General features: G+C 42.3%; 1 protein-coding gene across 1 annotated transcript in view; it reads left to right on the top strand.

Moving 5' to 3' along the window:
- The window catches only part of LOC134458283 (astrotactin-2-like), a 498,215-nt gene that overhangs the window by 121,279 nt on the left and 364,436 nt on the right, over positions 1-12,500 (top strand). The window contains exon 3 of the mRNA XM_063210506.1: positions 7,150-7,248. Within this exon, the coding sequence (XP_063066576.1) occupies positions 7,150-7,248 (99 nt within the window). The remainder of the gene's footprint in view (positions 1-7,149; positions 7,249-12,500) is intronic.

The following is a 12,500-nucleotide window of genomic DNA, read 5'->3' as shown; positions in this document are numbered from 1 at the left end:
CCATTTGATGCCCACAAACACACACACACATTCCATTGCTCCAGGATATGCTCGTACTTCTGAGGTATTATCCCTGAGTTCCCATCACATATGTTAATGCTGTTTTTCAAAATGCAATTAATTCCAAGGGCTGGCTCTGTATACAGAACATTCAGTGTTTTCTCTTTGACATTCTGCCTTTGCCTGTGTCTGTCTTTATTTTGTCTTCATTATCTCTCTCTTCTTATTATTCTCTCTCTCCCTCTCTCTCTCTCTCTCTCTCTCTCTCTCTCTCTCTCTCTCTCTCTCACTCACACATGCAACATGTGCATCTGAGGTGTTCCTGCGCAGTCTGTCCCCCTCAGGTCTCGAACTCGTTACCTCCTAGTCAATGCATTGGTTCGGGTATGGGAGGCACAACACGATACTGCTGAGCGAAAGGACCCTTCCGATAGGTCAGCGATACCACTACTGTATGAGGCTTCGGGAGGGAGGTTTACATACTTCCTTCACCACACTCTGCTAGTTGGCCTCCGTTACACACACACTTTTCTTATGTGTTCCTTTTTTGTCCTTCCTCTCCTTTCTCTCATCTCCATCTCTTTCACTTTTCTGTTCTTTTTGTTTCCTCTCTTCTACCTTTTTCAATCCGTGTTTCTCACATCTTTTTGAATTCCTCCTTACTTTTCTTTGCCTTTTCTCCGTGTCCTTCTTTGACTCACAATTGGTTTGAAGGTTTTTACCTCGCTCACCCCCCCACACTCCGTACGCTCTCACTTTTTTCCCCTTCCGAAGGCATTTTATTCAGCCAGTCTCTTTCATGGGCGTTTGAAGTAGATTGCCTGACGCAAAACACAGCCTCAACCTTGTGGAGCACAGTTGCCTTTGCCTCTGTTTAGTGGCTCCCTTTTCCCTTCCTCTTTGCTTTGCTTTGCTAGCGTCTGATCTCGCCATCCATCTCTCTTCATCAGCGCCTTATTGCATTTGCAGACCTTCAAATGAGGAACACAGAGTGGGGAACAAAAGTGTTTGTGTGTGTTTGTGTGTGTGTGTGTGTTTTTGTGTGTGTGTGTGTGTGTGTGTGTGTGTGTGTGTGTGTGTGTGTGTGTGTGTGTGTGTGTGTGTGTGTGTGTGTGTGTGTGTGTGTGTGTGTGTGTGTGTGTCTGTGTGTGTCTGTGTGTGTCTGTGTGTGTGTCTGTGTCTGTGTCTGTGTCTATGAATGTGTGTGTTTGTGTGTGCAAATGTGTCAATCTTAAGATTGTGCCCTTGGGCATGTATAAATGGCCTCCAAAAAGGCACACATTTGTAACAAATTGCTCTGTGCACTTGGCGATATGTTTACTCTGGGGTTCTAAGTAAATTTTCTCCCTTCCAAATAAAATGGATAGCTGAGAAAAAAAAGCTATTGGCTATTTAGGTGCATGCAGAGTCTTGGGCAGAAAAGAAAAGTGAAATCGAGCCCCCATGACCAGGTGTAGACTAATCAAATAGAAGATGTGTTAAAGTGGGCTCAAACTAGACAAGCGGTGCGATTCTCGGCTGAAGACCCCCCTTATGACAACCTGTGGAACGTTACTCCACGACATCGGAAGCAGTTGTCAGGCAAATTTTCTCATGTGCGACGTTGTAAGGTAGAATTTTGCCCACTCAAAGAGTTGCTGACCACAAATTGTAGATATCAAACACTGTTTGACGTTTACGATTAAAAATAGAATGTCGGGTATTGTCTCAGTCTTTACGTTCAGACAGAAGTTTGACAGTTGCGATCTGATGTGATTTTAAAATTGTTTCATCTCCAACATGTGTATTTACCTGCTCCACAGAAGGGATATATTTTCTTACATTTCTGTTCCATACATCTCCTCTACTGTTGCCCTCTGACTGGTCACTCTCTGTGCCTGAGACTGCATTTTATTGTCTCTGATTTCAAATGCATCAATACATAACCTTCTTCTTCTTCTTCTTCTTCTTCTTCTTCTTCTTCTTCTTCTTCTTCTTCTTCTTCTTCTTCTTCTTCTTCTTCTTCTTCTTCTTCTTCTTCTTCTTCTTCTTCACCTCTTCTTCCTATCCCTCTTTACATTTAGGCTTTCATCTTTCCATGTCCTGCTTTGTATCTCAACATGTTTTATTCTTTTACCATTATCCTCCTTCCTCCTTCCCTTTCTATTCTCCTCCCCTTATCATCTTCTACTTCTTTACATCCCTCTCCTGTTTTCACTTCTTTCTGCCCATCTTCATCTCTCTTCTGCTACTCTTCACCTCTCATGCACCCCCGCAATAACCTCACACACTGTCTGTGCAAACACACTGTTGAACAGAGCAAGCTGAACCGTCAATAGCCGGGGGGATATTGCAGAGATCTCACCCCTGCTGAGAGAGAGAGAGAGAGAGAGAGAGAGAGAGAGAGAGAGAGAGAGAGAGAGAGAGAGAGAGAGAGAGAGAGAGAGAGAGAGAGAGAGAGTGTGTGTGAACGTTTGAGTGTGTGTGTGTCTGACACTATACTAGCTTCCTCCTGACCACGGAGAGTGAACAGTGTTGTACAGTGATGTCTGACTATTTAGATGCTTTGCTTTCTCCTGACTGCCACTGAAGCCACTGGACACTGAAGGCTTGCTTTGTTTGTGTGTTTGTGTGTGTGTGTGTGTGTGTGTGTGTGTGTGTGTGTGTGTGTGTGTGTGTGTGTGTGTGTGTGTGTGTGTGTGTGCGTGTGCGTGTGCGTGTGTGTTTTGGTGTGCGCGTTTGCTCTTGAGCACTAGTCGTCAGGCACTGAATGCTGCCTTACCGGGCTAATACACCGGCCGCGACAACAGCGAGGCGAGCGACGGAAGTAATTGACTTTGTATTGAGTCGCTCAACAAAAGCGATTCTGGAGACTAGATGCGATTCGCACGCAGAGAGCGACAGTTTGTAGTTGAACTCTTGGGAATGTTAGTGACCACAGCCAATGGGAGTGTTTGAATGCTCGCGTTCTGCTTGTAACCGACATACTCTAGTCACTTCACTCGCTCGTATCGCATGCTGCTGCACAGAAGCGATTCTCTGTCTCTTCAATCGCGTCGCGGCCTGTGTATTCGCCCAGTTATAAGTGTGTGTACTGTGTAGGAGGACTGCTATTGACCATCTGGTACTGTCTGAATGGGATAATGGATGGATTTATAGAGGGACGAGGATGCAGCTCAATGCAAAGATCACTCGCTGAATTTGTCATCAGAGTAATTCACTCATCTGTTGCCGAATGTCTCCTTTGAGTCCAGGGAGTCCTTCCTGCATAGAACAGGAAAAAAAGGGTAACACTTTACTTAAATCCCATTCTACAGTGAATTATAATCATATTCATAATGAATTATAAGGTGCATCATAATTAGTCACAATGCATTATGGGTGCACTCATAATGCTTCATGATGTATTTTATCAACAGTTATAACTATAGATCTAGCTTATTATGCTCTATAAATACAAGGGTGTTAATATATTTATTTATTTACACTACCGTTCAAAAGTTTGGGGTCACCTTCATTTTTCCAGTTATTTGTTTGCAATTCAAGTCTTCAACATCTTTTAAATAGCTTGAAATTGAATAATGGAAGGTAGTGAACAGCCACAGGTGAAAAAAGGTTTGATTACCCATAAAATTGCTTAAACTGGACAGAAGAGTGAAATCTAACCAAGCTTTTTCACCCATTTATTACATAGAAATACGTGTTTTAGTCCATTTTTCTACAGACATATCTTTAGTTTATCAGAGAATGCATGGAACTATTGGAAAGCTCAGTGTCTGCCTGTTCCAATGGTAGGTGTATGATATTTGTTGAGTTGTCACCTCGTCCACAAATTCAAGTCAAAGTAGCTGCATGACTTTCTAGCCATCAGAATGAAGCTACTTATGAATGCACGATCCATTGTCTCAGCGATGTTTTAGTGTGCAAGCCAGTGCCATACATCGTTGGAAAGTGTAGATTCTCCTCTTTCAAATGATGTGTATATCATCCGGCATTGTATGGACTGACAGAAGCAGACATCAACTTTTGCATGCATGGGGCTCATAGAGCTCATGGGCAATTCTTGACCTCATCTCATCCCGGGAATGAATCTGTAGAGTCGTGACTGGCTACTATTAATACCAACGGAGTCTTACCTTTGATTAGTACACCAGACTAGACACTACCTTAGTAAAGGTACACTTTGATTAGTCAAAAGTTAGTGATACATTTTGGTCTATTCTATGCATTGTCTATACAAGTAAATCCATTCAACAGTTTTCAGGTTTCAGGGAACAATAACTCTATACACTGATTTTATACTAGAACTGAAATTGAAAAGGAATAAGCTTAACTGTCAGAAAGAAGCATTGTGGGAGGAAAGTGTGGTGACCCCAAACTTTTGACCGGTAGTGTATATATTTATTATAACGCATTATAAGCTAGATGTATAGTTATAACTGTTGATACACTGCATCATGAAGCATTATGAGTGTAGCCATAATGCATTGTGACTAATTGTGATGCACATTATCATTTAATTATGAATATGCTTATAATGCAATATAGAATGGGCTTTAAGTACGCGAACACATACATACATGCACACTCACACACGCACGCATGCATAGACACACACGCACGCACGCACGCACGCACACGTGGACACACATGCACACACACACACACACACACACACACACACACACACACACACACACACACACACACACACACACACACACACACACACACACACACACACACACACACACACACACACACAGATGTTTTGATGAGTGAAAGTTTCCCAACTGCCACCAGACTGCTGTTGCCATGACCCTGTTGTTGTGCAGGGTGACAGTGAGTGTTCTATGGTCCGCTCAGCTCTGCTCCGTGGTGCACAGTATACAGTGAGGCCACATGAGCATTCACAAGCGAAAAGGTCACATCCCCCGAAGGTGCCTTGACAGGTTGTTTTTCATAGACAGAAAATGGCTCCGGCTCCATCTCCTCTAAAGGTGCCAGATTTGAAAAACGGTATGCAAAAAATAAAAAGGCCAGCCAAAAAAAATGTTGCTGCAAAGCTATTCATACGTGCCCGTAAATGTTGCTCTGCGCTCAAAGAGTGCAGCTCCGTATATAAGACAGGAGGAGCAAGATGAGACAAGCCAAGTGCATTTTGTACAAACACAACTGATGCGCACGCGTGTGTGTTTCTGTGTGTGTTTCTGTGTGTGTGTGTGTGTGTGTGTGTGTGTGTGTGTGTGTGTGTGTGTGTGTGTGTGTGTGTGTGTGTGTGTGTGTGTGTGTGTGTGTGTGTGTGCTTGTATGTGTGTGTGTGTGTGTGTCGTGTGTGTTCTCTTTTTTATCCGCTAAAACCTTACTAAAGTGGCAGATTCCAGCATGTTCCATTTGATCCATTCTGACACCCGTTTCCAAGCATTTTATAGGCGATGGTCTTTCTTGTGAAAATTATGACAGGTTGCTAGCTAGACTTCAAAGACTCTCAGAGGTGCTGTTTCGTCTTTTTGCCAGTAAATTCATGTTTATCATCTAAACACATTAGCATGCTCTCCCTTTTTTCCTGTTATTCCTCCTTACTTCTCTCTCTCTCTCTCTCCCCCTCTCTCTCTCTCTCTCGCTCTCTCCCTCCCTCTCGATATTTGAGGAACTTGCGTGTCGTGTCAGTAGTGAAGGGATGGTGGATTTAAGTCTGGGTTTTTTTAGCCTTGAAATAACGTTTCCAAAATAGTGGTTCTTCAAATCCTAACAGGGTGAGTGACATTTCACAATTCGCCATGCCTGCATGCAAGTCCGTAACTACCATTGAGGACACAGAGGTTTCTATTTTTTTTATATAAATAGAAATATATAAAATATATAAAATATAACATTTATTTATACAGACAAATTCAGTCTGTATACGTCACCCCCATTTATCCTCAAGGCAGTGATTAATGAAAAGAGTTTGACTGAAGTGTCTGAAGCATTCTAAATGTACAGTATGCAGTACAGCAGTATTTGACATCGGTATTTGAAAATGTTTGGTTACGGCCCTGCCTGCATGTACCAGATGAGGTTTACAGATCTCAGGATGTTATGAGAAGAGAGTCCGTTTTCCTGCAGTTTTCCATCAGGTCAAAAGCAGCAGCCACAGAGTAACCTGACTCTCGTCAGATGACTGCAGTTTTGCCTTGCTCTACACCAGGGGTATTCAATTAAATGTCAACGAGGGCCAGTTTTTCAAATTTCACCCACTAAAGGGGCCGAACTATACGTATGCATTATAGTTGCCGACCATCATTGAAAAAAAATATGGGAGACTTCATTGAGGGGGGCTCCACCCCCAGAAAGTTTGGCATTTCTTAGATTTAATTTCCTGCATTTTAACGTCCCGTGTCCCATTTCAGCTCTATACAGAAACCATAATTGTATCTCTAAATTCTGAAAAATGATTCTGTATTTCAAGGGGCTTGTGGGGGGCCAGAACCTTGCTGTCCAAGGGCCGCATCTGGCCCCAGGGCCGCCATTTGAATAGCTCTGCTCTACACATACAGCCGGGAACCTGCATCAAGCACATATTTCAGGAGTGGTATATGTCCTTTAAGTATAATTTTCTAACTTAAAAATGTCAAATGTCAAAAATCGTGATACAAACTAAATCAGGTGTATTGTTAGAGCTCTACATTATGCTATTGGAGTGGCTGTTTGCAGGGACGCATCACACACAGAATGACAAATTCAAACAGATTTTTTTTCAGATCATAAAAATATGCACTGAAAAAAAAAACCTCTTTTTGAGTTTGTCATTCTGTGTGCGAGTCCCCCCTGCAAACAGTCTACGTATGGCCTATTTGACCTAAAGGACTTGTTTTAAGAGCTCAACTATTTTTTTTATTTAATTCTACAATAGGAGTGGGCCTGTGGTTCTACAGGCAAAGGAGCCAAAAGGCATCTTAGTGCTGCTTTAAATGTTTAATGAAGTCAGTTCTACATGAACGCCATATTCTCAGCAGGCCGGGAATCTGCGTGGCATATAATGTGGTACATTGTGAAATGATGTGACAATGCATAAATAAGGACTGTTAAACATATTTTACTCTCTCTCTCTCTCTCTCTCTCTCTCTCTCTCTCTCTCTCTCTCTCTCTCTCTCTCTCTCTCTCTCTCTCTCTATCTCTCTCTTTCAGGGAATGCGTTTGGTCGTCAAGGTGACCACAGTTCTGAAGTGGAGGATGAGATTCAGATGAAGTTCTACACGGAACACAGGGGACGACGACGCAGTAAAGGTAAACTGTGAATGTGTGTGTGTGTGTGTGTGTGTGTGTGTGTGTGTGTGTGTGTGTGTGTGTGTGTGTGTGTGTGTGTGTGTGTGTGTGTGTGTGTGTGTGTGTGCGTGCGTGCGTGCGTGCGTGCGTGCGTGTGCGTGTGCGTGTGCGTGTGAGCGTTCCTTGTATGCCCATGTGTGTGTGCATCTGTGAGAGTTTGTTCTCAGCAAAGTAAAATCCCCATCCACTGTATTGCCCTTGCCTTTGCTTTACTCCATGGGCTGCATGCCTTAGCGGAGCCTGGCTGTTGATGAATAAGCCTCGCTCACTGGTAATAGGACAACAAAATGACATTCAATAGAGGGTATTAAGATGCTCCATTTTGCTTTGTTTATTTTCTGTGTTATCAGTTGATGTGGGCCTGCAGTCAGGACAGTTTTATCCCCCTTACTCCCTTTGTTTTCGTTTACTATTCTCTCTCCATCTCTTTCCATGCCTCTTTCTCCTTCTCTTTCCATCCCTCTCTCTCAGTCAGTTGGTCTGTCGGTCTCTCAGTCTCAGTCTCAGTCTCAGTCTCTCTTTCTTTCTCTCTCTCTCTCTCTCTCTCTCCCTCTCTCTCTCTCTCTCTCTCTCTCTCTCTCTCTCTCTCTCTCTCTCTCTCTCTCTCTCTCTCTCTCCCTCCCTCTCTGATGTCTCAGCCCCATTCTTATCAGTCCTCTGCAGTCATTTGACACCTATTCAGTAATAAATATGTCAAAATATGGCACTTTCTATTTCCCAGCTCGCTGATAGGAGAGGGTGCTGGCAGTGCCTAGAGAGAGAGAGAGAGAGAGAGAGAGAGAGAGAGAGAGAGAGAGAGAGAGAGAGAGAGTGAGTGAGTGAGAGTTTGTGTGTGTGTGTGAGAGTGTGTGTGTGTGTGTGTGGTGTGTGCTCGCATGCGTGTGTGTGTGTGTGTGTGTGTGTGTGTGTGTGTGTGTGTGTGTGTGTGTGTGTGTGTGTGTGTGTGTGTGTGTGTGTGTGTGTGTGTGTGTGTGTGTGTGTGTGTGTGTGAATGTTTGTGTGTGTGTGTGTGTGTGTGTGTGTGAATGTTTGTGTGTGTGTGTGTATGTGTGTACGCAAGTGTGCATGCTTGGCTGAATGATTGTGTGTGTGCATGCGTGCGTGCATGCTTTTGTGCGTGCATGTGTGTCTAGTGTGCTTGTGTATTTTTTTTTTTTTGATGTACTGTTATCACCCTTCAACAACCCCCCCCCCCCCACACACACACACACACACACACACACACACACACACACACACACACACACACACACACACACACACACACACACACACACACACACACACACACACACACACACACACACACACACACACACACACTTCCTGGCAGAGGTACTCTTTCCGACACCAAATGCCCTGTGGACTTGTATCAAGGGGAATGCACTGTATTGGTTATTATTGTTTAAAAGTACATTCCTTGTGCTACACAATAATATCTCCCTATCTCCACAATGTTGTGGATAACAGATTTCAAAGCCGATATTTCCCCACTTCGGATTACTACTTCTCAGTTTGTTGTTTTGTTTGTTTTCTTCTTCTTTTCCACACATCCGAGCCCTATTTCTTACAGGGTTAAGAGTTTGTTTGTTGTCTAGGGAATTAACACTTTAAACGTGTAATTTTCTTCATGGTTATGCTCTCATTGGAGCCAGTGTGTGAATGGAAACAGGCCAGGTTTGTAGATGAGAGAATTTCAGCGCTTGACACGTTACTCTGGGGATAGATTCACCGGCAGCTGAACTAGGTGTGTGTGTGTGTGTGTGTGTATGTGTGTGCGTGTGCGTGTGCATGTGCGTGTGTGTGTGCGTGCGTGTGTGTGCGTGTGCGTGTGCGTTTGTGTGTGTGTGTGTGTGTGTGCGTGCGGTTGTGTATGTGTGTGTTTTTGTGTGTGTGTTTGCGTGCGTGCATGGGTGTGTGTGTGTGTGTGTGTGTGTATGTGTGTGTGTGTGTGTCTGCTCGTGTGTGTGTGTGTGCGTACGTGTGTGTTTTAGTTGGCAGATTTTTGAAACCCAGACTAACAACAGCACTGCTTCTGTGTGTGCCTGCATACGGTATGTGGTTTTATGCTGTGTTGTGCGTGTGTGTCAGTGTGTTTGTGTCTGTGCCTCAGGTAGAGTGTACCTTGGAAAGCCTGTCTGAGCAACACTAGTAAACTCATGCTCTCTATAACCTCCTCTCACCTCTCTCTGTTTCCTCAGGTCTCCTTTTGTCTCTCATATCATTTCTTGTTTTCATTTGCTGATCTCCTCCACTTGTAAACAAGTATTCAGCATGAAACTTTGGTTTGAATGCCTGTCCGTGTCTCGTCCTCACCTCACTAGAGATGGGATTTATGGCTCTTTGTCGGGATCCGGATCTTAGTGGCTCGTTCCTTTCAAAGAGCCGTTCAAAAAACTGGCTCTTTTTGCTCTTTTTTAAATTATTTATTCAGTGTTAAGAATGTAATATTTTGACTCCACCACAAGGTCATTTTGCCCAAACAACAACTGATTATTCTGCTGCTTCTAAAGACCGTTTTTGCCACTCCTTGAGGCAAACAATTGTGTTTTTTCTGGTCGAGGTCACGTGCTTAAAATAATGTCGATTGGCTCCCCCAGCTGTGATCCGGTTCCCATCGTTCACTTCAGGGAGCCGTTCAAAAGAACCGGCTCGTTCATGAACGACACACCTCTACACCCCACCTGGAAAGAAACCAGACTCGCCTCGCCAGACAGCCGAGGTTGAGATGTGTCTGTGTTTGGGCTGAGAGTTTTGGCTGGTATTTGATTGCATAATATAATCAGCTTTGCAGTGATCCTCACCCAATATTCCAACCCTCCGGCTACTGCAGATGGATTGCCAGCATCCCAGCCAGGTGTGTGTTTGTCTGGGTTTGGGTTGAGCGTGTTGAGGGGAAGATTGTCATTCATCCAGGTCATCAGAGTCAAATTTAGAGTAGAGTAGAGTAGAGTTGCTTTACAAATACTACTACTACTACTACTACTACTACTACTACTACTACTACTACTACTACTACTACTACTACTACTACTAATAATAATAATAATAATAATAATACTACTACTTCTAATACTGCTACTACTACTACTACTACTACTACTACTACTACTGCTACTACTTCTAATACTGCTACTACTACTAATACTGCTACTACTACTACTACTACTACTACTACTACTACTACTACTACTACTACTACTACTACTACTACTACTACTACTACTACTACTACTACTACTAATACTGCTACTACTACTACTACTACTACTACTACTACTACTACTAATAATAATAATAATAATAATAATAATAATAATAATAATAATATCAATAATGATAATAATAATAATAATACTGCTACTGCTACTACTAATAGTAATACTACTACTAATACTAATACTAATACTAATACTAATACCAATACCAATACTAATACTGATACTACTATCAAGGTACTACAGAGTTTGCTGATAAGGTGCCAAACAGGCAGGCTCGTCCGGGATGTGAACCGGGAACCTCTCGCGTGAGATTAGTTATAGTTATATAGGCCTAGTTATAGTGGCATCTTGCATACATGTGCACTCATTCAATTGGATGTGTGTGTGTATGTATCCGTACATCCGTGCGTGCATCTGTGCATGCGTGAGTGCGTGTGAGCGTGCATACTTTGACAGTGCCACCCCCGTGTATTTAATCACCCGGTGGTTATCATGGAGGTGTGAAGGAAGCGCATGAATTTTAATGGGGTTCACGGGAGGTTAATGGTATCAGGCTATTTTGCGCCGTTACTGTATGAAACACGGAGGCTATTATTTTAATATGAACTTGTAACCCTCCATAATTCAGATATGATGGCGCATCCTGGCGCTCTGTAGTACTTGCGGTCTGTAACCCCTTGCATATTTTAAGATGGTGCAGATACTGTAGAAAGTGTGTTGGTTATACGAATAAATTAAAGAATATGAGAGACAAAGAATTTGTGTGTGCTGTAGTTTGGTGGTCTTTTCTCTTTTACTACGTACAAGCCACTGCTGAGCTTTGTTGACAATATTGTTCAAATTTGATGTAATATGGAGGTTCAAACAAAACAACAAAAACAAGAATAAAAACAAATCAAGATTGGCATATGAATGAGGGCATTATGTATTGTGTTTTCTGTAGAGTTTAGCCCATACTCATGCCATGGTATGGATACTCAGCCGCATTAAAGGACCAGTTCAGTCAATTTCAATATGCTGTTGTATTGCTCACACTACCCTTGACTTGTCAGTAGCCGGTGATGGCACATTTTTCGGCTCAGCCCTTTCCGAGATATTCTAATTTGTTTACATTTTTTGGGTAACACTTTCTATGAAGCCCATATCTATAGCGCATTATGAGCGCATTTATAACAAATTATAATGCACATTATAATTACTTACAATGCATTATGACTACACCCAATAGGTGTCATGATGCTTTATATTAACATTCATAAATAATCATGAATCTAGCTTATAATGCTTTATAAATCCAAGGATGTTATGAGTGTTTGTGACTGGATATAAACTACAGGCTGCCTCATGGGGCTTACAGTACATTATGATGCATTATAGATGTGCATTATACAGTGTATTATAGATGCATCCATGTGAACTTCAATTTACTTAGAGCACACACTGATGACTTATGATCTCTCATGGAACATTATAGCATCTTATGAGCCCTTATGACAATTTATCATCCAGGTCTGTGCATAGAGCGGTATAAGTACTCATAATGTACTATAAGCCCCATCAGGCAGCCTGCAATTTATAACCAGTCTTGAGCACTCATAACACCCTTGGATTTATAAAGCATTATAAGCTACACTCATGGTTATTTATAACTGTTGATATAAAGCATCATGAAGCATTATGAGTGCCGTCATAATACGTTGCAAGTCATTAAAATGCATATTATAACTTGTTATAAATGTGCTTATAATGCGCTATAGATTTTTTTTTCTTTTTTTTTTTACATAGGCCTCCTGCAAATATTTTCCCAATAGGTACCGCTGTTTGCTAGTTGTCTGCTGATGTTGTATAACATTTTGGATGTTTTTGGGAATAAATAAAAATGTTTTTTTTTTAAATGTAAACAAAGCGCTGCCCCCATTACATTGACCAGGATCTCGGAAAAAGGCTGAAGAGAAGAAAAAAACCTCAGGTACTGACAAGTCCAGGGTAGTG

This window comes from Engraulis encrasicolus, chromosome 11 (assembly GCF_034702125.1).
Source record: "Engraulis encrasicolus isolate BLACKSEA-1 chromosome 11, IST_EnEncr_1.0, whole genome shotgun sequence".
NCBI lineage: Eukaryota > Metazoa > Chordata > Actinopteri > Clupeiformes > Engraulidae > Engraulis > Engraulis encrasicolus.
This window is presented reverse-complemented; position numbering and strand designations above follow the sequence as displayed.